The following is a 24,338-nucleotide window of genomic DNA, read 5'->3' as shown; positions in this document are numbered from 1 at the left end:
TTTAATTATTTTAACTCTCACATAAAATGTAAGACTCTTATTCCACTCACAATACATCAATCACTTTATTAAAACCCGTGTCGTTCTCAACTGGATACCAAAAGCCGGGACGAAGGGAGTAAGAAGGTGCTTGACTGAGTTTATAAGCTTTTTGAAATAACTTCTAAGCTGTTTAGGAGCTTATAAGCTTTTTCAAAATATTTAGCAAAATAAGTTCTTAAAAAGCTTATAAACTCCCCAAAAAATAAATTTTTCTACCCCAATTTAATTTTTTATTTTCATCATATATTATTCTAATTTCATCTATCTTCGATTTATCTCTCTACCAAAGATTTTCTTTCTCTAACTAAAAATTCGTTCTTTAGCTTATAAGCTCAATTATCCAAACACTTTGACAACTTATACATTTTTCACATACTACATTTTATAAGCTCTTGAAATATTTTATTAGTCTTTAAAATAAGCTTAATAAACACAATATTACACGCACACTCCAAACGTTGTAAAGAACCAACCCTATCAGAAAGAAGTGGAAATCCAACTTACACCCCACTTATTTGAGAACAAATAATCCATAATAAATCTCACTGAACCAATCTCCCTACATAAAACTAAAGACAATACGCCACTTATGCTTTACAAAGAATGCAATTAATATTCTGTTATTTGTAATGTGACATAAGGATCAAATTAATGTTCACACCTAATTAGTATATGCTGAGGCATGCAAAACATAATCTCCATTTTCCCATATTAACAAATAATGTATTTTAGTAATGGCTAGTACTAATGTAAGTTAAGATCTTTAATTATATATCAAATAATCGATAGAATTAAATGTATAATGAATTTTAAACTAAAACACTAAAAACATCAGGGACTAAAACATGAAGGTTGTGAATAAGAATGAGAACAAATTTATTGATAATCTAAATAAAATATCTTCCAATTATATATGGCCACTATTAAAAAATCCATATATAGACAGATATATATATACCTCCAAGATGATATGATCAATGACACATGCACAACAATATAATAGAACAAACAGATTATGATACTCCAACTCCCACCAAAGATAATGACACCAATAATTTACGTTAACATATATAATAATTTATGTTGATGTGACAATCAATAAATATAATACATTTAGTAAGTCATAAGCTTGTTTTCACATTGAGATGCTGAATTGGTTGTGCCTATCTTTATCAGATCCCCATTCGGAAAACATACTCCACATGTCCAAAACTAAGCATCATAGTTTTTTTTATTAAAAATTAACATAAAAGGAGTTAATATGATATTATATCACTATAGATATGAAAGTAGTAAGAAAAAACCAATTTTTTAACATGGACTTCCAGTGCTACATTGAGATTCTATGTATATGTCTACATGTGATTTGTATTTATATTTCTTAATTTAGACATGGACTTCCTTTCATGTATCAATTTTGGTCAAATTTTATTTTTAACGCGTACTTAGAAAAATTTAATAAAATACACAAATTATATTAATTGTTCAATTTTTGGCTCTGATGTGCCATATAGACGATATAGACGCCACATAGATGCAAGTCATATCATTTTCGGTGAGTCATGTAGACACTATGTCATTTTTTTAACTTGAGAAAAATGAAATCAAAATCAAAATTGAACAACTAATAAAGTTCATGCATTTTATTGAACATTTTTAAGTATGCGTCAAAAATGAATTTTGGTCAAAATTGGTGTATTTACATGCAATTATCCCTTTATAAATTATAATATAAAATCAAATGAAATGGAAATATGATCGAGTGACTAAATTAAATATACAAGATTAATATTTTAACTTCTCTCCATATATCAATTATACATCCTAAAGAGTAGACTCTGATTAGCAACAAGAAATAGCATATAATCCATACATGCAAGAATATTTGATAAAAAAAAAAAAAAAACTTTGTGGTAATTAACAAAAACATAGTAGAATTTATTTACTTCGATTGATCAGCGAATTAGAAAATGGACATACACAAAGATTACATATTGACACATAATTCACATGCATATACAGATTGTACATAGCAATTAGTGGTGGGACCGGGCCATATACAATTGGATGTACAAGTCTATGAAGCGCCAACAATAGTGGCTGCCAAAACAGAATCCATTTCATTTCTTATCCTCTTATTATCATCTTCACCACCTCCCTCTCCTTCACCCATCCATATTTCTGGAATCACTTGCACCATGTTTGTCACCATTTCAATAGCATAATCGGCTTCTTGGCTCTTTGTTGCTCTTCCAACCTTTTTGTCACAAAATAAATAAATCAAATTAATTGAAGTTTAAACATTTATATAAACAAATAACAACTTTGCTCAATATACAAGCGCCTTAATCATTAATTTTTTATTTTATTTTTGATAAATCACATAAGTAAATAAAGAAATTTTAAAGATAGCGCCACGGAGAACTCGAACTCAGATCTTAAGTATTAACCTCCTACTGTTAGGTCAACACACACACTATGCCTTAATCAATGTTATTTCATCAACTAGTATACTTTTACAAATGATTTTAATTCTTTTGGATATATTTTTGAAAGGATTAATCGCATAACTTTCAATAAATTCTCATTTTACACATAAATTTTGATTTTTTTTATTAAAAATTACTTAATTATAATTTATTGAACATTAATTAATTTATATGCAATTAATTTGTACCGGAATATTAGGTTTAGACAATTATATTTGGGAGAGATGAGGGAAGTATTATCCGACACGTGTGACTCGTGCCAAAAATTAATCCCAGCGAGAGTCGTGTCGTATTAGTTAATTTTATGACACGTGGCACGACAAGAGCAGAAATGTCAGAAAAGAACGGTGCACGGTGCACCGCTCGGCACAATGAAAACTCCCAAAACTTACCAAAACTGTGCGAAGCCCGACAGCCTTCCCGGCGGCTATATTCTTCACATTGTCGTCGAAAAACAGCTGCAGCCAAAAAAAAAAAAAATCAACGAAAATTCCACGAATTAAAAGAAAAAATCACCGCGATCGCGTGGAACGGCGTCGTACCGTGCGGCGGGGATCGACGTCTGCGGCGTCGACGGCGATCCTCATCGCTTCCATCGACGGCTTCAAGACCACGGGATATTCGTCGAGGCGCGCCTGTTTCCACAGGCCAGGGTTCATCGTTTCGAAACATATGATTTTCTCGAAGCAGTCGCTGATTCCGAGGCGATCGAGCGCTTTCATCGCGTGAATTCTGTCCGAATTCGTGAAAATCTGCGAAAATATTCATTTCCTAGCTCGGTTAAAAATTTATTTGAGGTTGTGAATTTTTTTAAGGTTGTAAGAAGATTCAAATCTTACGATTTTGCGCTGTCTGATCGATTGCAGAATGTTACGCAACTTAGCATCCGGTGTGATCAGATCGTAGGGCAACCTTCCGTGCACGAAACTGTCATCACGAAATTAAATCATAATCAGAAAATTTGAAAATTCAGATGCATTTTTTTTTTAAATTTAATGAAGAAGAAAAAGTAGGTTTCTGTTACCTGTGATAATCGTCGGGATGAATGTCATACCCCAAATCCTGCCCCAGAAAAAAGAAGACCAAAATAAAAGGATGATTAATCGATTATTAGTTTGAAAAATGAAGATTAATTCGTAAACTATTAGGTGTAATGATTATAATTAATTAATTAATTAATTAATTACCCGAAGGCCAGCTAAGGAGCTTCCATAAGTTCTGAAGAGCTCTCTGTTCATATTCTGAGCTTCTGATTCAGAAATTCCGAATTTCTCGGCGAGAAAATCTGCAACAAAATCAACCAAAATTTCATTTTTTGACTTAAATTATTCCTTTCCGAGATGAGTTTAATTTCTGCAGAAATTGTAATCAACCTTCAACGTTTCGTTTAAGAGCTTTGCCAATTCCTGTCTTGGAAGAATACAAGGTGTCATCCAAATCTGCTCATAACAAAAGAAAATAAAATTAACAATCTGATCAATCTCTTCCATTTTCATAAATTCATATTTTCTCATTTATCGATTTCCATTAGTATATATATAAGCTCAGCAAAATTGCGGAGAGAGAGAGAGAGAGAGAGAGGGAGCTAATAAATGTACCGAAAATGAGAGTCTGAAAAGGGGAAGAAATGGGGCAAGAATCCATATCGGAAATGGGGAAATTAGGGTTTAGGAGGAGAGGAATTTCGATTTCGATTGTGTGGAGGAATTGGGGAAAGCAAAGCAGGCAGAGGACTCTGAGAAATGTGAGGGAGAAGGGTATTTATAGGGAGAGGACGGTGAAGATGCGAGTTCGAATTGACAGCTGAGTCAGCTGGGACCCACGCGGCGATCATCATCCAATAGTATTCAGATATTTTATTTTTATTTGTTTAGTCGTGACGCGTTTCGTCTCGGCAAAACCGATCACCTACCCTTCGTAGGCAAGTATAATATGTCTATTACTGTTGTGATAATTTTAATGAAAATAAAATATACTTCATCCGTCCACAAAAAAAAAGTCTCATTTGAGGTTCGACACAAATTTTAAAAAAATTGTTAAAATAGGTGTAAATGAGATAAAAATACAATTTATAGGAATAGTACTAGTGCTTACAAAAAAGTAGAAATTATTTTTGCTAGTCTCAATATCACATATCCGTTAAAGTTTCTTTGTTATTTATTGATGCAATAAATAGTTTGTTTTTGTGTTTAACTCGTGGCAATAAAAAAAATATATGGCAGTGGAATCAATTACTTTTTCGAAAATATCTTTGAAATTGGTTTAGATTTTTTTTTTTTTGTTGAAGTTGAAGAATGGTTTAGATATTTTTATAGATTCGATAGTATAGTCCGATTATAATATTTTTGAGAAATTAATTTCTAGATTCGATAGTATAGTCCGAATGTAATAACTTTAAGTTGAGTTTATTATTTGGATTGAAAAAAAATATGATTGAGTATTTTTTATTATTATTATTTAAAAAACTAATTTTATTTATTTTAATTGAATAAGTTATATTAGATTATATAATTATATTTTTTAAACTATTTTTTTAAAATTTTAATTTATATATATATATATATATATATATATATATATATATGTGTGTGTGTGTGTGTGTGTGTGTGTGTGTGTATACCTATTATGAAAGAATTTTATTTTACAAAAGTTGATTTGCTTGTTATATTCCATCATATATATACTTAATTTAAAAATAATTGTGTTATTTAAAACTATATAATCTATGAAAAAGTTTGTAATGTATTGAAACTATATAGTTTATAAAAATGTTGTTCGCTATTATGTTTGTCTTTTAATAAAAAGTGTCTTAAGTCACCAAGCGGTGCGACCTCCTGTTTGTGAACAGTGAGGTCCCGGATTCAAACCCCACTGCTCCCCCTCCCCAACTCCCCCAAGTAAAAATAAAATAAAAAATGCCTTAAATATACGAAATGCCCAAGAAAAATGTAATGTATTGAAACTAATTAATTGTAATATATTGAAATTATATAATTTATGAAAATACTGTTCTTTATTGTTATTATTATGTTCGTCCTTTAATAAAAAAATGCCTTAAAATATACGGAACGTAAAAAAAATTCCGGGAACTATCACCCCCGAACCCCTATACAAGTTTAGCCCCTCCCAACTTAATTTCTGGCTTGACCACTGCCCTCGTGAATAATGTGGAATAATAGAGGAAACTTCTCTGATATTTGTAAAGCAATAGAAGTATAGTTCACATCTGATGAGTGATGAGATAAAACTGTTTAATTAAATTACGTGCAAAACGTGTGATAAAGTCATCAACCCAACATATTAATGATTGATCTACTTTAATCTTGTGCTCTTGTTTCTTATATCAAATCAAGAAGTTGCTTGTGCACGTTTTTATTTATTCATGTTGATATCATTTTTTTTAGAAAAAAAATTCGACTTCTTTAGCATATTGAGCTGGACACCTTTATTCTTTATCAACCTTCAATAATAGTAGTAATTGATTAATATTTCATATCTTAAAACGCGTTAATAGAGGTAGAGATATTTGAAGATGCGCCATTGAATTGCAAAGTACTATTATCAAGAAAAATTTCACTTCTTCTCTTTAGCAAATTTTAGTTTCAATTTATTCCAAATGTTTAATATTTAAATTTGAAACCTTTCACGATTTAATAATTCTTTCTAGTTGTTGACTAATTTTAGATATGACACATTAATTTGTATAAGTTCTGGCTCAATTAAGTTACTAACAAGGAGGATTTTTTAATATTAATAAATATTTTTAAAGATGGTATGATGATGGATTCGAATCTTAAGCCTTCGATCTCAAATATTAATCATTCTACCATTAAGTTGGCACTCGTGCATAAGTTAGATCTTTTATTGCATCGAGAATTGATGGTCACATGTTATAATGAAATTTAAAAAAATCTACCATAATTTTTTTCCGTGAAAAATCTTAATTATTTTTCTGACATATCAAATCTTACAATTTTTTATGAAAATAATATTTGATGGATTTTAAATTTTACTATCACGTGATGATCATTCACAAAATTAACCATGAAAACAATCGAGTAAATTAGTGTCATCCAGCTTTACAAATAAACTAAAAGAATGGGACTAATTCGTATCCCTAACTTTTGACGTTTTTAAGAAAATATTCCCAATTTTTGCTTTTATTCCAAATTTTGAAAATTGACGGTTTTTAAAATATCTATTTAGGATATTTTTATGAAAAAAAGAAGGCCAAATACCTCAATCTATTTTCGCACTATCAATTATATATATCATGAACTATCGAAAATGATTTTTAAACCTTGAACTATCAATTTTGTTCAATTATATTGTACCCTTCATCTATTTTTCACCCTTTGAATTTTTAATTAGTAAGACATAATCACGTCGTTTTATGTAACGTAGGTCAAAAAAGAATAATTCTAGATACATTGTGGCATTCAGTGAGCCACGTCAAATTTTTGGAGCAAAAAAAAAATGGACGAAATTGATACAAAATTAATTGTTGAAGGTTTAAAAAATTATTTTTAATAATTCAGGATGTAATTTATAATGCGAAAATAGTTTGAAGTTTAAAATGATATTTACCCAAAAAAAAAAAAGAATGCATAAACTAGGGAACATAAAATATAATTAACACAAAATAATGCATGGAATAGGTAGCTTCTGACAATTATTTATAGGATATTCTTTTTAATTCAACAGCGTGAAGAGCATGTAATAAAGTAAGCTTTCAATAATTTAATTTTGCACTGATGTTGATCTATCTAAAGCGCTGCATTACTGACACAATTTGTACGAAAAAGTATATACCACAAGAGATATATTAGATGATAAGATAATTGTGTGGTATATACTTTTTTTTAACAAATTTAGCTACATTAATAAATATACTTTTTAAATAATTGTGTCATATATATCACACAATTATTTTATTTTAATCTGCACTGATGTTGATATATACTTTTTAATAAATTCTTACACTTATTTGGACACATATATGACATATAACTATATTTTATTTTCTATGTACAATTATTAGTTTTCCTTCCTTTTAGTAATGGGGCTACACAGTATTTACTGAAAAAAATTATTAGACCAAATATAAAATAGGATAATACAATCACAAACTATGCATTCTTAGCAGCCCAGATTCCAAATCTTGCCAGCCCAGAAAAATGTCAATGTAGCTTTATAAGCCCAATAATTTTCTCCACTTCAAATTTCTTACATCCCTTTTTTTTTTTTTTACTTACTAGTTACTAGTCCATCCGTCCCACGAATATTGAGTTATTTTCCTTTTTCGATCATCCCACGAATCTTGAGTCATTTCCTTATATAACAAAAAAGTTTCCCTTTATTCACCTTTTCACTTTTTCACATACCACAACACTTAACACATTAGATACTATTTTCTTAATTCCCGTGTCGAAAAGAATTGACTCAAGATTCGCGGGACGGAGGGAGTATATTCCTATTTTTAATCAAATTTAACTTACTCATTCATCCAATGAGATCCCTTATATATGATGAGATCTTAAATTAATTTATAAGTGTTGATTTAATGAATCTTATGGTTGATATTTATCTGAAGGGATTTTTTTTTTTTTACTTGGATTCGAATCTTAGAGGGAGCGAAAATTTTACTAATTTTTTGAATATCGTTGTTCACTATATATTGCCCTATTCAACACTATATATTGTCTTATTCATTAGTCTCACGATCTCACAAAAAATAACAATCTCATTGGAACCTACCCCTAAACATAATTATATGATTAATAACTAAATATATAGAATAACACATGCTAGGCAATAGAGAAATTTATATATATATCCGACCACTTCCAATATTCTGAAAAATGGCTATATATGAAGGAAAATTGTACATGCACAATCTATATATATAAAGTAGCAAAACATCACAAACAAAAGTTGGCCATAACATACAGTATTCCACTTCCATTAACACTTATAGAGGAAGGCAGCCACAACAGATCCCTGCATTAGGCCAAACCATAATTTCTTTCAAATTCACTACATAATCAAGCAACATACAAAAAGTAGAAACAACAACCAAATTTCTTTATCTTCTTTTGTTCAAAGCTCATCAGTGTTGTTTGCAAGCAGTACTTCCATGGCCATATATGAACCTCGCAGTCCCTTCGGTGTAAACATGAGTCTCGTTGTCCAACCTGCAGTCGATAGCAGATCAAAAACGCGTATGATCATAAACGTAGACACGATGAAGGATCCAACGAGGTTTGGAACTCACGATTTTCTAACAGCTTTGCTCAAGGTGGATGATGAAGTGAAGGTTTTGCCATCAAGATATCTGTTCTCCCCTTCAATCATCTGCTTGATTCTCTGGTCTAGCTCATCAGCATTCAGTGTGAACGCGTTATCCGATGCCTGTATATAATAAAATTAGTAATATTTTCAATAATCAAATAAAACATACATAAGCAAAGTGTTGATTACCATGACCCAACCCCAGGTATCAGCATAAGATGGGATGTGAGCTGAGTAAGGTACAACATCTGCACATGAGATAAAGTAAGAGTTATTAATATTAATAATATATATAAAAATTTAATTTTTTATTTATCTTTTTGTTAATAATATATCTCATAAACTTACATTTGAAGACCTGTCTGAGAGTGTTGAAGATGCAAGAAAACACCTCTGTATGGCTGAAAATCCCAGCTGGCCCTGCCTGAATAATTCAAAATAGTTGAATTATTATTAATTAGTCATCTAATTACACCACAAGAAAATAAAATAAAATTAATTGAATATAACAAAATACCTGTGTGACAAAAATGCCACCCTGGCTAAGCCTTGGCTTAACTACTAATTCATAGAAGGATTTTGTATAGAGTTGGTAGCATGGCCCACCTTCAATTGGATCTGCCAAATCACCTATTATCACATCATAAACCTCCTCTTCCCTTCTTTCAAGTTCAGCCCTGATAATTAATTACACCCCAATAAATAATTAAATTTCTTTACTGAAAAAAAAAATAAAAAAAATTGGTTCTTGGACATGAAATGGAAGCAACCTTGCATCATTGATGATGAGCTCCAATCTAGGATCAAAAAAGGCATCCTTGTTAACCAACAAGTGTGACTTGCAAAAATCTACCACTTCCTGCAATATTTTGTACTGGATTAATTAGTATATATAAAATTATTTTAATAAAGAAGATTAGAAAATTAGGGAATTAATGATGAAGTAGTTTTACCTCATCAATGTCACACATTATGACCTTTTCCACTGTCTTGTGCCTGAGTATTTCTCTAGCAGTAGAGCCTTCACCTCCCCCCATTATGAAAATAGTTTTTGGACTGTAAAAATTATTTTTTTATTAAATGAGATGTATATATATATATATATATATAGGTAAATTATTTATGTGAAGGAGAAAGTATTACTTGGGATGATTTAGAAGTGCTGGATGAACAAGAGACTCATGGTAGATGAACTCATCTATCTCTGCACTCTGAAGCTTTCCATCAATTACAAGAGCCTGAACCATTTGATATATAATTAAGTAGTTATTTATATTTTTATTTTCTTGATTCTTATGTCAATAAAATATACTAAGATGGAAAAAAGGTATGGAAGAACTTGTTCGTATAGTGCTATTTAGACAAAATATGTCCACGACAAAAAAAGATTAAATATTTTTTAAAAATCGATTTATTTAAAAAAAATTGTTCAAATTTAAAAAGGATTTAGTTAATTTATTGTTTTCTCCACATTGGAGTAGTATTTTTTAAAATAATTTTTTGTAATTTTTTACTTAAAAAACAATATAAATTAAAAAAAAAACTAGAATGCAGAGAAAACAATAAAAAAATTTTGTTTTCGATCAAAAATCTTAAATAAATAATTTTTTTAGTATTTAATTATTTTTTTTTCGGGACACATTTTGTCCAAATAGCATTATTGTAATATATATTATACCTTGCCAAAGGGTTTAGTGTCCAAGAGTTGAATGTCCTGGTATTGAGAGGCACCTGTGTGCAAAATGCTGCATATATATAAAAAAAGTGAAACAAATTAAAAAGGTGTTAGTAATTAAAACGTTGTTTAAATATTGAAATTAATCCTTGATCTTCTCTTTTGTCTCAACTTTAATGGACAAAGGTTTGGGGAAAAGTTGCAGTTAAGAGATAAGTAAATAAATAAATAAAGCAATTGTTTTGAACTATGGAGTAACTAAAAACAATAGTAATAAAAAAAAATTATTGTCGAACAGCAAACATTCTTCAAATCAAGAACATACATTTGATCATTTCAAAATCGTCAAAATTTAATTAAAAATTTTCCACCAAATGTCCTTGACATGATCAAATCTTTTTTTCAAGAAAACATTACAAAAAATGAGGAAATATATGTTAGAAACTAACTAAATGCAACAATATGAAAATGCTCGTGGAAAACATTTGTTTTCTAAATTCACAAAAGAATAATGCAAATGCTTGAACACACACACACACACACATATATATTACCTCTTAAGTGCAAAGCACCACCTCAAATTCTCCTCAATTTCTTCCTCATACCAGCAGCTCTTCCTCTGAGAGTTAGTCAAGCCGTTTGAGATTGAAACATCACCCATTTTTCTCAACTTCGATATTCAAGAGAGAGAGAGAGAGGATGATGATGAATATTGAGAAGAGGTAGTGATATATAAGTAAAAGAAAGTTGGGAAATCGAAAAGGATATGATGAGTTTAGGTTAGGAAGAAATGCATGTGAACAAGTGGGTGATTTCTTCATATTATTACAAACCAAGACCACATAAATCTTCATAGATTTTCGCAAACTCCTATAACCAATTAGAATAGCAAAAATAAAGGCGTTTAAGTAAAAGTGAAAAAAAAAGAATAACTCGACTTGCGGTTTCTAAGGTTGTGTGAGTTGTCAGTTTGCAGTCTCATTAGACTAGACTCAATAGAAAATCTTGTGAAATTAACCGTATTATTACAACTCAAAAATCATAAAATTGATCAAAATTCGTCTAAGCATATATTGACATGCATGGGCATGCTCCGAAATTATAAGTTTAAATTGTACGTCTTTTTTTTTTTTTGATAAATTAACAGTATGAAATAAATAAGTTTAAAGGCCACGCTATAGGGGGTTCGAACTTAAGACCTTTGACCTTGGACATTAACCTCTTACCGCTTGACCAACACACGCACACTACGTGTGAGTGTCTTAATTACAAATTAGTTAGATAAAGAGTAATGGAATCCTAATTGTTTTATAATATTGTATCGATACAATATTATTTTGATGAATATTATATTGTATCGATACAATATTGTATCCTAAAAAGAGTCACATATCTTATTGATTATTTTTTCACAAAATTTTGCAATTCTTGCATGGCTTTTCAAATCTTGGCAACTTATGTAACATAAAAATAATGGACACTAGCTACATATTGAATTCTTGTAATACAATTCTATATTTTTTAATTTACTTGTGTATATACAAAATATAACATATTTCAGCGTTTTGTGGTGCAAGCTGATTGAGTTTTGTACGAGGATTAAGAAAAGTCATTGGAAAAGAAAATTATACCAGTAATTTACTAACACACTCATATTTATTCTTTGACAATTCATTAATGTTAGACTATATACTACTAAAATGCAAAAATTGCAAAACAAGGTAAAAATTAATGGTCCCTAAATATTAAGCAACGAATGGGAAGGCGACACGTGGACAGCAGGAAGTGGACAAAGTGGGCATGATGAAGGTAGTACACTGTCTTGTGCTACACAGAAGTAAGCATCATGCACTTGAAACAACAAAGGTTAAAAAATGATGATTGAATTGGGTGACATTAACCCAAATTTTAGGGTTTATAAAGAAAATTGAAGAAAATCTAAATCTTGGTTGGGAAATGGAGAGAGAGAGAGAGAGGCGTGCAGTGGATTTCATGATTCAAATTGTGTTGTGTTGAAAAGATGAATGGCGTGCTACGCCAGGCGCACTCAATCATCACCGTCACCATCGCAACATCAATTCTCTCCCAACCCCATAAAATCTACCAAACTTCACACTTATTCATCAAAATTAATTTAATAGAAACTACATACTTCACAACGTATAATATAATGGTATACGATGCTATCACTTGATTTTTTGAATAACAATATTTTTTTTACCGCATATTAGTTCAAGATTGAAGTAAATTGTTTGGTTCTCATTTATATATATGCATATTCTAGATATTGTTATTTCTCTAGAGATTTTCTTTCTTAGCTATTTTGGATACAAAATGAGAATTTATTATCAATTTGAAAGTTTTTACTCATTTTTAACATCAGAGCTCGAACTTGTAATATATATAAGTAATTAATTACAATCAACAAACTAGTTAAAACCTTAATGAAATATCGCCAATGAGGCATCGCTCTAGTGACAAATCTGAGGCACCCAAAGACTCTCCTTTGAGAGGTCTTGAGTTCAATCCCACCTGCGTGCGGTGTTATATTGTTTGGTGTTGAGGTCCCACACGCATGACATTTCTCGCCTGCGTGCGGTGATGTTTTCCCACCATTGGGTGGTGGTGAGGTCCCGCCTGCGTGCGAGTTGCATAATTGATTATATTCAGATACCTAGCCTCTTGTAATTTTTTTAAAAAAAAACCTTAATGAAATATCAAAGCTAGAAAAGTCTTAAATGGCTGCAAATTTATGGGCTATTTTTACATTAAAAAAAAGCTTGAATATGTAATTAAAGTTACTTTTAAATTTATGGGAAGTTAGACCAATATCAGGTGAATTTTCGACTGTCAATTAAGCTCTAATTTTGTTGAAAATCAAACTTAGGTGAAAATTGCAATAAAAATATAAATTTATGTATTTTTGACTTAATTAAAACTCCAAGTGAAAATTACAATCTTTTTCATAGTTCGTGTATTTTTTTGCCATAACCTTTTAATTAAATATATTAACTTGAGATAATTTATAAATACTAAAAATCGAAATTTAATCCATTTTTGTGCGCTCACAAGTTATCCAAACTTTGAATATTCAAAAATCCTTTTGTCTGTGTACACAAACACAATTAATCATACATGATGATGGTGCATGCATGGATGATGATAATATCCACGTATTGTATTCTCCTCTTTTAGATTTGATTGGCCACATGTCAATTGATGATGCACCCCTGTCTTTGGGGGTGCGTGGGGCCCATGAGCATGGCTCAAGATTTATGATGTCAAATGTGCATCAGCATGATGGTGTGGATGTAATTACAAAGCATGCATGAAACATATATAATAATTAATATAAATTGATGAAATGAATATATATGATGATGTAATGGGAAAATGGTGATGATGGATACCTAACTAATGTGTTGAGAATCATGATGTTCCAACATGTCCTTATAGAATCAAATCTTCTTGGGAGATAGGAATGCCAATTCGACTCCATATTGGACTTATCCTTTTATTTATTTTCTTGAGCAATGGATTATCTTCTTTGGAATCATAAGAATTTTGATATATATACTATATTACTATGGTCAAGGATATCATGGTGAGTATTGGAGTTCAAAATTGTGGGAGTAGTGAACATCGATATACTATTATAAATATTGAATTTGAATAAATTGAGATCTTAATATTTATAGATAAATTATAGAAGAAAATTTCATATAATCGATTCGGCAAAATATATTTATATTAAAAATGAGCTCATCGAGTCATCGTCTCTTTTAAAAGGTCTTATAAGAAGAGATGATACTCCAAACTTAATTATATATTGAAGACATGATTATTATCAGGACGTCGATGTGAGACATATAGAATGGGTTTAATCTCTCAAAAGTCATAGCAATTAAAAGACCTCAACAATTTTTTTTTATTTTTTTTTGGCTCAACCATTCATTAATGAACTTGTGCCTAATTATCTTAATTAAATCAATAAGAACCGAATTTTGCCACAACCCCAAATAATTCTTGATATGATTTGGTTTTTCCACTTCTCTAATACTTAGAATACGTAGTACAAGTGACAAAGTTGAGGCACCAAAAGACTCTCCTTGATGAGAGGTCTTCAATTGCGTGTGAATTGCTTATTTGATTATATACTAGATATATCTTGTAATTAAAAAAAAAGAATATTGTAAATAATCAAAGGAATGTGATTTTCATAAATGATTTATTTTTGAAGTGGAGCAACAACATTAAATTAACTAACCCCACAAATTTGTTATTTCCAAAATTTCGAAATAAAAGTGGCTTTTACAAGAAGACCATTAAAATTTTAGTGGCGATTTTGGCCCAATGTAGTGTATAGCCCATCTCGATTAACATATACAAATTCATTTGAAATGAAGAAATGAAGGCCCCCCCTTTTTTTTTTTTTTTTTTTAAGGATCAAAGAAATTGCTAGTTGTTATAAACTAGAGAAAAGAGGAAGAAAATGTAGAGAAAAATAGAAAACAATACTCTCTTCCTTGGTCCACCGATATCCTTTCCACTTCTATTTATAATTGTAGGGTCCACATAACATTTTTATTCTCTTACCCTTATATTTTCATCAAAAAGTATCTTTATTAAAAAGTATCTTTATTGTGGGCCCAAACTCTCCGCTCACTACAATATCCACTATTATTTACTACTATCTAACACTTTTCTTAAAACCTGTGCCGTCCACAATGTAGAAACGATATTGCGGACGGAGGGAGTATAAGAGCACTTTATTACGAGAAGTGAATGTCTCTAGAAAAATAGATATACATTCTAGGAAAATATATATGTATATATGGATACTTTTAGGCGCTACACCATGTAAAACTACATAAAATTAGAAATATTTTTTAAATTTTGAACTAAAAATGAAATAATAGTATAATATAAAATAACAAAAATGGCCATGGCCCACAAAACCTTGAAAAAATACTAGTAAAAAGAAAATCAGTTTAAATATTAAATAAATCAAGGTTGCAGCAATGGATTTCTCTCGAAAAAATTGGCAGGCCTGAGCTCAAAGCCATCATTGAGAGTAGGCATAACTGGGAAATCTTCTTGATTTGGGCTGTGATGAAAACCAAGTGTATACCACACCACCAAATCTCTGTTCACGACTGCCAAATTCCTGCACAATAATCCAACATTAACATATTATAGTCATTCACATTCGGAGCTAAACAAATTTAATGTCTACCTGACTTAATCGGCTGATGTACTAAACGAAGTAATTAGATATTTATATGACTAGTCACGACAATATTAATTTTTCACTTTACCTAACCACAATGACATTAACTTCTCTGTAATTAGGGATATGCATTCGATTTTTTTGCTAAACCAAACTGAATTCATATTTAGTTTAAGAAAAAGAAATCAAATCGAACCGAATTGCTCAAAATTTTTAGAATTAAAATCGAATAATACTGAGAAACTGAAATAATTCAAAAAATAAAAAAATAAAATCAAAAAGCCAACAAAGAATTGAAAAATAGAAAAAAAATTGAAGATAGTTTCTAAATTAAAATGAAAAGAGGCTAATTTTTTGTGGATGGAGAGAATTTATTATATTAATATATTATTATATGAATATTACTTTCTTCACCCACGAAAAGAGTCACATTTATCCTTTTTTTGTCCACGAAAAATATTATCATTTCACTTTTAATCCATCACATTATACATTCTCTCCATATTTAACTATAAATTGTATTTTTATTCTATTTTTTTAACTAATAATGTTATTTTTTTCTTACTTTTGTACTAACATTATTCCTACAAACCGTATCTTTATTCTACTTATGATAACTTCAACAAGTTTTATTAAAATCTGTATCCACCTTTAAAAGAGACTCTTTTTTGTGGATGAAGGTAGTATTTAATTTTCAACTTTGTTCGACTTTTAAAAAAAAACAAGCTAACTGAACTGAAAAAATCAATACTCCCTTCGTCCCCAAAATAAGTTCCTCTTTGGGGACGGCAACGGGTTTTAAGAAAAAAGTGATAAAGTGTATTGATAGTAGAAAAAAAAATATGTTATAATTAATATTGAGATTGGTAAAAAGATGAAAAAAGTGTTATAATTAGTATTGAGAGTGGTGAAAAAGTGAAAAGTAAGAATAAATAAAGTATTATTAGTGTTATAATCAGTTTCAGATATATTTTTTTCATTTCAATCTATAGTTTGACAATCGAATGAAAAATCAGAACAATTAAAAATTCATATATTTTGACGTGCAAACTAGAACGAAGTGAAAGTTCGTATATTTAAACTCACCTACGGCTCCAAACAGCCAAGCCATCAATCTCCACGGCTCCTATCAGCATATAACCCTCCAGCCCATCCTCTGTGACCGGTTGTAGCAAGTCACCCACAGTTGATACTTAGTGTAAGAAGCCCTAATCTGCGGGTAATCGTCGTCGGCCAGCAACGAGACAGCCGGTCTCCCGGTGATCAGCCGGTAGCTCACCGGGTTTCCAATCCTAGTATTCTTGTTAGGATTGGTGATGAAGAATTCAATGGGCTTGAACCCTAGCTGAAACCTGGCTTGGCCTTGGGTTCGGACAGTTTCCTTAGCAACTGCCAAGTAACTCTTCCTAGGCGATTTGTGGGCCCGCTTTCTTCGCAGCTCGGCCTTAACCAGTGAGTTGGCTTCGCCATCAATGTCGAGGTCTAGGTAATATGTTAGGAAGTGATCATGGTTTTTTCCCACTAATTTTCTGCTACTAAGTTGCCGTAGATGTCACTACTTATCTCTTCACTGTTTCTGTATTTTGTAGCCTCCATCTCTAGAACTCCTGTTAAGCTTACCTGTGATGTGATGTGAGAGAGAAAAATACAAGATCACAATTAGGGGCGAGCAAAATAACCGAAACCGAATAACTGAACCGATTCAAATCGAAAAATTGAAATATGGTTCAGTTTTTTCCTTATTCTCTGTACCGGAAAAAAAGTGAACCATATTAGTAGTGCAGAGGGTATAACCGTCCCATAAAAATATGCATAGTATGTGACGACATAGGTTTTAAGAAATCTTGTAAAGTATAATGTGAGTAGAGAAAGGGTCTCACGTTGATTGTAATGTTTGGTAGGGGAATTATTACTATAAATGCATGGAGTGTGCATGTTTTACGGGATAGACGAAAAAAGAAAACTATGCATGTTTTTTATAGGACGAGAGAGTATAATAATAATAGATTTTATATGTTTAGGGTAAGACATATACTTACTCCTACTTTGATGGATCCACTTTTCTTGACTCCCAATCAAGAATGTAGTCATAGTTTCCAACAGTTGCCACCATTCTAACAATCAGATTCACCTCAGCTTCTCCACTTATGATCTGCAAACACAACAACTCAATTTAATACCAACAAAAACTATATCATCAAACAACCAACAATTTAATTTCTTTCCCTACCACTTTTCCAGGCACACCAACTTCTGTGTGCCTCCAAGCCACATTCCCAGCATAGAGCTCGAAAACGCAGATGGCCCGCGGCACCATCTGCGCGTCCCCATCGGCGCCCGCCATGTGTCCGTCCAGATACACGGCCCCTCCCGGGCAGTCCATGCCCGGGACGAGGCTACTGGCCGACCTACCGAACCCGAACTCCCCCACATCCATGAAGGTCCTGTCGTACCATTCCGGGCCCGGATCCATATACGGGACATACGTCTCGGACACGTGGCCCCTGTACAGCACGCGCCTGCCCGACACGCTGGCCGTCGATATGATGGGGCCCGCCCGTGCATCAAACGCCACGTGGAACTCCCAATTAGCCCACTTCACAATGTTCCCTATGATGGTGATCTTGGAGCTGTTTCCACTGCAAGAAACAGAGCTAGGCCCCTGCCTTTGGAAATTAGTGCCTTGAGCCTTAGGTAGTGGTGCTCTTGGCCTATCCCAATAGCTCAAAACTCTGTTTTCCTCAACATCTACTAGCAAACTTATGCCTTGGATTGGCCTTGCCCAAATATTTGATGTCCCATTTCTGTAAAAGCATGTGACTCTCACAACTCTTCTCCTTGCAGCCTCTCCAAACCAGCCCACTGTGAGGGGCAGGCACGTCACCTCCGACAGCTCAAGCCCTCGTCTCAAGATCGAATCTTGAAACGAGGGATGCCTCAACGACAGCCTGCTAGCCTTGAGAAACTCATCAAATGTGAATGGAGGGTAGCCATGGCCTCTGTAGACTTGGTCGGAGACAACTGAGCCCCCGGCCAAGTCTACAACAAGCTCACGCGTTTCACCACTGACACGAACCACTGCCCGGGCTCTACGAGTGGGGAACGGCACGTTGTGGTTGCACGAAGACAGCCATTTTAGGACATGATGCTTCTCTGGCTCATCCACTTCAACATAGTGGAAGCTTATGTTGGGAGATGAGGCAGAGAGGGAATTTTGGATGCTGAGCTTAACTGTGTGGATTTCTTGAGGAGTGAGAGGATCTAAAGGGTGGCAAAGAGATGGAGATATGATGAGAAAAAATGTAGAAAGAAGTGAGAGAGGTACTATCATGGCATCAAGAATTAGATGTGAATTTGTCTGGTTCAAGATTCAATCACTGTTATTATCATTTATGGTTTTCAAGAATGGGAATATATATTCTTTATTAATTTCTTTTAACTTTCATTGATTGATCTATACTACATATATATGGCATTAATTTCTTTTAACTTTCATTGATTTATCTGAGATGCTAATCTTGGCATCCCATGTTACTAGATGTCAGCTTTTCTTTGCTCCAAAGCAAAACATAACTGTAACAATTAATGAGGATTATTTAGCAAGTTTCTTGTGGTTTGTGACTTGCTTTGAGGGCTAAGTATACTTGATTTTCTTCTTTTCTTATAATAAATCAAGCATTACTTATTCATTACACTTCATCTCTGGCTGCTGCAAACTTTTGAAAAATCATAGCAGCCACCAGCCCCTTTACTATAACCAATCAACTTTTAAATTTGGAAAGTAGCTACATAAAAGCAAGGATTTGGAATCTTTATTGGATCAAGAAAAGATGAAAGTAGAGACAAATTTGGATAAGTGTACTATTGCACTGAGAAAGACCATTACATTCAATACCAATACACAGAGCCACAACACAAGTATCGAAGAGTAGGACTGTTGAGCTGTAAACCAACATCTACTTTTAACTTACCTTGAGTGAGAGACTCGTGAGTTTAGAATTAGACTGATAGTGTTTTGTTTGTCAGTAAGACTAGCTTGTTGCCACCATTCACGATAGGATTAGGTAAATAGTGTATTTATTGTAAAAAAATTTTTTACAGTGGATTCACAATTGCAATTAATTAATTACAGTATAAAATCATTCCATCGTGTTCACTTTATTTTTCCATTGCTTTATTGCTTTTCGTAAGTAGTTGTTGGATTCTTTATTCAAACAAGTAGTCCAACATACTCTGTTTCGCGATAGCACGAACATTCACATCTCATCCTTCGCGTAGAGCGTCGGATTGTGCTCGAAAAAATTGGCCGGCCGGAGCTCGAACGACTCAGTCACCGTCGGCATGATCGGAAAATCTTCCTGGCTCGGCACGTGGTGGAAGCCTAATGTGTACCACAACACAATGTCCTTGTTCTCAATCTCCCTACCCCTGCATCAACCAAATCAAAATGAGTGAAAAAAATGATCAAACTCATAAACCATAATACTAATATTTCATTTCATTCTAATATTACCTTCTCATCCCATTAAAGGTGCGCGGTTCCGATGGGCTCCAAACAGCCAAACCGTCTTCACCATGGCTCCGATCAACGTACAACCCTGCAGCCCATTTTTCCGACCTGTTGTAGGGCGTAACCCACGCGTTGTACTTGGTAAACGCTCCTCGGATTTGGACATAGTCATCCTCAGGTAAAAGGGTGCCGATCACTGATCCTGGCATCAGTTTGTAGCCCACATTGTTGCCTATCTTAGTCCTCTTGTTTGGATTCACGACTGACAATATTGTTGCTCCGGAGCCAAGCCGGATTCTTGCGTCGGATTCAGTCTTGGCCGATACCCTCTCGGCCCGCCAGTAGCTCCTCGGCGGCCTGCGGTCTGTGTAGAGGTTGGTCTTGATCAAGGAGTTGGCCTCACCATCGACGTCTAGATCAAGATGATAGATCACGAAGTGATCATGGTTCACCCCTATTGTGTTCTCTGCTATTAATGTACCATATATTTCCCTTCCTTTTATCTGCGTCGTGTTTGTGTATCTTGATCCCTTCGTTTCTAGGACGCCGGTCATCCCCACCTACTCACACGAATTACATATGCAAGCATCAATCTCTGGACGAGATAAATTGCATGTAAATACACGAATTTTGGCCAAAATTCATTTTTGACACATACTTAGAAAAGTTCAACAAGATAAACGAACTTTATATTAGTTGTCCAATTTTGACTCCGATTTCATTTATAAAAGTTCTTGGCTCCATTTCACCTCGTAGTTAAATTCAAAATCCGATACAACACGCTGACTTTAATGATACCGGTTTGCTTGAACTCCCAATCCAAAAAGTAGTCGTAGTTCCCCACAGTCGATACCATTCTCACAACGAGGCTCGTCTCCGGCCTCACCTCCGTTATCTGCAGAACCATAAAAAATATAGGGTTAATTGCATATAAATTACTGAACTTTCGACAATTTCTCATTTTGCACATGAACTTTAAAATATTTATTAAAATTACTCAACTATTAATTTCTTCTCATTTTGCATATTTGTCCATTTTCCGGCCAAACTTTGGGCCTGAAATGACATCGTTTCTATCCAACTATATATTACAACGTCAGTTCTATCTTTCCACACGGTCATATTTTATGCTACGCAAACATATTCATGCCAAGTGAGTGTATTTATGCCATATCACGATGATGGAAAATGGGCAAATATGCAAAATGAGAAAAAAAAAATGATGAGTAATTTTAATAAATATTTTAAAGTTCGTATGCAAAATGAGAATTTGTTGAAAGTTCAGTAATTTATATGCAATTAACCCAAAATATAGTATGTGTACATATTGTTGTTTATAATGACTTGCCGTTTTGCCTGGTACTGCAAGCTCGGTGTGGCGCCACATGACGTCACCTGCATATTTCTCGAATATGCAGATGGCGTTAGGGGTTCGCACAGGCGTGCCGTCGTGCGAGGTCAAGTAGCCATCCATGAACACCGCGTTTTGTGGGCAGTCTTTCGAAGGTACAAGCGGCACTGCGGAGAGTCCCAGTCCGTATTCACCTGCATCAAAGTAAGTTCGGAAGTACCACTCCTCCTCGGTTAAGTCCATGTATGGCACCCAGAATTCCGACACAAAACCTCTGTACATCACTCTCCTCTGCTTATCCTTTTCAGCATCGTAAATGGACGCCATTGATATTATTGTACCAGCTCTCATGTCGAATGATACGTGCATCTCCCAATCTCCCCATCTACAACAATTGTATGTGACACCAACACCATATAATAGTAGTCGTTGTGACCAAAATAAATAAAATTATGAGAATAGTAGTAGCAACAGGGCCGGCCCCGACATTTTGGGGAGCCTCGGCAGAAAGGAAAAAAAAGGGCCCCTAAAAAATGAAGCTTTGAGAATTTGTAACAAATTTGAGATAGCTGTACAATTGTAACATTAACTATAAAGTGCAATAAATTAGAAAACAATGATCAAATAATTATAGAAATAAAAGCAAAACAATAATTTCTTCAAGATCAAGCTTTTCAAATACTTCATGTTCAATGCATAAAACTACTAACTCGTTCAACCTTTCTCGAGACATAGTAGAATGCAAACTAAATACTTCCTCCATCCACGAAAAAACTTCGTACGCTGGGGCCTAATAGAAGGCCCGGCCGGCCCTGAATAGCCATGTATTGTGACCAAAATACTCAAGTTCGAGTATCGTGTAACAGTGTGAAATACATGTAACACGAACGTTTCTTACCTCAAAACTTGTCCATCTAAAGTGAAACCCAATCCACATCGAAAACCCGGTCCTTGACTCCCCATGGATGAGTGATCATCGCCGGTGTAATCCGTCCCCTCCGCCTTAGGCACCGGAATCACAACCCGGTCGCGGAAGCCGGTGATCGTCATCCGATCGAGATCAACGTCGGCGGTGACGCCCTCAATAGGCCTCATGAACAGATTAACCGTTCCATCCAAATAAAAACACGCAACCCTCGCGATTCTCCGGCTCCGCTCCTCTCCGAACCACCCCACGGTGAGGGTCAAGCACACCACCTCCTCCAGCTTCAGCCCTCTCTTCGCGATCGAGGCGACAAACGGAGCATACGACCTCGCTAGCTCGCCCGCGTCTATCCGTTCTTTCCATGTCAAGGTAGGGTAGCCGCTGCCTCGGTGCACTCGGTCGGAAACGACCGAGTTCCGCAGAAGGTCGACGATGATCTCGTGGCTGCTGCGATCGACACGGGCGATGACGAATGCTCGGCGACGCGGGAGTCGGGCGGGATCGGAGTGCCAACGGAGGATCTCCGACTTGTGCGGCTCGTCTAGGCCGACGTAGTGGAAGCTCACGTTGTGCGAGAAATGCGCGTTGACGATGAGTCCAACTTGAGTGAGCTCCCATGGAGTGAGGGAGTCTAGGGGGTGGGGAAAATCTCGGAGTGAAATGGCGGTTGGAGCTTGGAAGAAGAAGATGACGAAGATGATGGAGAAGGCATTTTTGAGTGATGGAAGCATTTTTTTGATATGATTTCCAAGTACAATCTTTTTATTTTATTTTTGTTGGTTATGGTTATTTCAAAGTGATGGCTGATAAATATATAATAAATTCGAATGGATCCACTACTGCACTATAATGTTATGAATATTACTCGCTCCGTTCTCATAAAATGTATTCAATTTGTCATTTTCGTCCGTGCTCATAAAAATGTATCCAATCTATTTTTAGTAAGTTTTCCACACACAATAAAGTGGGACCCTTATTCCACTCACAACATATCTCGTGCAATTTACAAATGGATACTTTTTATAAGGACGGAGGGAGGGAGTACTAAGTTTTACTATTATACTTCCATTCGCCGACCTTCTAGTGAATTGTGGGATAGAGGATCTCATCCGTCCTTCTACGATAATGTGGTATGAATGAGAAATCATAAATTGTAATAAAATATTGAGAAGTGTGTATAAAGTGTTGATTTGTTAAATAATAAATAAATAGTTTGTGAAATATTTTTTTGTAAGTATTGTGTGTGATGGAGTAAAATATAAGAGCATATATATGTCTCAAAATAGAAAGACCAGACTTATTATAGACAGACTAAAATGACAAAAAACCACACTTATTGTGAACGGTTGGAGTATTTATAATTTTAATAATAATTTTGATACTTAACTTTTATTTTTAAAAACTAAATATATATAATATATATATAATATATATGTAATTTAAATTTATCGACCCTAGTAATGAATTTAGCTAATAAAAGTGAAAATAAGCAATAAAAAATACTTCATCTGTCCCTGAAAATTATGGTCTTATTACCATATCGGTACGTTCTTAAAAATTGTGGTATTTTCTTATTCGAAAATAACCTTCCTCACTCATTATTTATAAAAATGTGAGACTCAATGTCCACTCAAATATAATTATCGTACTTTTTTAAAAAAATTGTATCATCTCCGTTGCATCAGAATTTTTAGGGACGAAATGAGTAATAAATTATAAAATCACGCTAAATTAAGCGTACAAAATTAAATTAAAATTGAAGGGAAGGATATCAAAAAATTGAAACGAGACACCAATTGAGGTAAGCGTCGTTTTAATTTATTGT

At 33.6% G+C, this 24,338-nt stretch overlaps 4 protein-coding genes across 4 annotated transcripts; all 4 read right to left on the bottom strand.

Moving 5' to 3' along the window:
- Window positions 1–1,971: 1,971 nt before the first annotated feature.
- LOC130991500 (uncharacterized) lies at window positions 1,972–4,283 on the bottom strand. Its single transcript, XM_057915754.1, has 8 exons — window positions 4,130–4,283; window positions 3,905–3,970; window positions 3,719–3,816; window positions 3,556–3,593; window positions 3,371–3,458; window positions 3,074–3,283; window positions 2,924–2,989; window positions 1,972–2,299 (listed from the first exon to the last, which is right to left on the bottom strand). The coding sequence occupies exons 1-8, from the start codon at window positions 4,173–4,175 to the stop codon at window positions 2,120–2,122; spliced, it is 792 nt and encodes a 263-aa protein (XP_057771737.1). The 5' UTR covers window positions 4,176–4,283; the 3' UTR covers window positions 1,972–2,119.
- A 4,056-nt stretch (window positions 4,284–8,339) lies between these two features.
- LOC130991499 (thermospermine synthase ACAULIS5-like) lies at window positions 8,340–11,370 on the bottom strand. Its single transcript, XM_057915753.1, has 10 exons — window positions 11,052–11,370; window positions 10,501–10,567; window positions 9,966–10,060; window positions 9,776–9,878; window positions 9,593–9,681; window positions 9,340–9,499; window positions 9,171–9,246; window positions 9,012–9,070; window positions 8,806–8,942; window positions 8,340–8,725 (listed from the first exon to the last, which is right to left on the bottom strand). Exons 1-10 carry the CDS (start codon window positions 11,156–11,158, stop codon window positions 8,641–8,643), a joined length of 978 nt encoding a protein of 325 aa, XP_057771736.1. The 5' UTR covers window positions 11,159–11,370; the 3' UTR covers window positions 8,340–8,640.
- Window positions 11,371–15,243: 3,873 nt separating this feature from the next.
- Window positions 15,244–19,195, bottom strand: LOC130991498 (primary amine oxidase 1-like). Its single transcript, XM_057915752.1, is given in 8 exon segments — window positions 15,244–15,664; window positions 16,814–16,839; window positions 16,841–16,879; window positions 16,881–17,251; window positions 17,254–17,347; window positions 17,767–17,795; window positions 17,798–17,879; window positions 17,958–19,195. Coding segments are annotated over 8 exon segments (1,902 nt in total). The 5' UTR covers window positions 19,059–19,195; the 3' UTR covers window positions 15,244–15,504.
- A 592-nt stretch (window positions 19,196–19,787) lies between these two features.
- On the bottom strand, window positions 19,788–23,257 carry LOC130991497 (amine oxidase [copper-containing] alpha 2, peroxisomal-like). The gene is made up of 5 exons (XM_057915751.1): window positions 22,487–23,257; window positions 21,586–21,973; window positions 21,019–21,132; window positions 20,241–20,797; window positions 19,788–20,155 (listed from the first exon to the last, which is right to left on the bottom strand). The coding sequence occupies exons 1-5, from the start codon at window positions 23,242–23,244 to the stop codon at window positions 19,984–19,986; spliced, it is 1,989 nt and encodes a 662-aa protein (XP_057771734.1). The 5' UTR covers window positions 23,245–23,257; the 3' UTR covers window positions 19,788–19,983.
- Window positions 23,258–24,338: the final 1,081 nt, after the last annotated feature.

The sequence above is a fragment of the Salvia miltiorrhiza genome, chromosome 7 (assembly GCF_028751815.1).
Source record: "Salvia miltiorrhiza cultivar Shanhuang (shh) chromosome 7, IMPLAD_Smil_shh, whole genome shotgun sequence".
In the NCBI taxonomy this organism is placed as follows: Eukaryota; Viridiplantae; Streptophyta; class Magnoliopsida; order Lamiales; family Lamiaceae; genus Salvia; species Salvia miltiorrhiza.
Note: the sequence above shows the minus strand (reverse complement) of the source record. Positions and strands in the feature narration are given on the sequence as shown.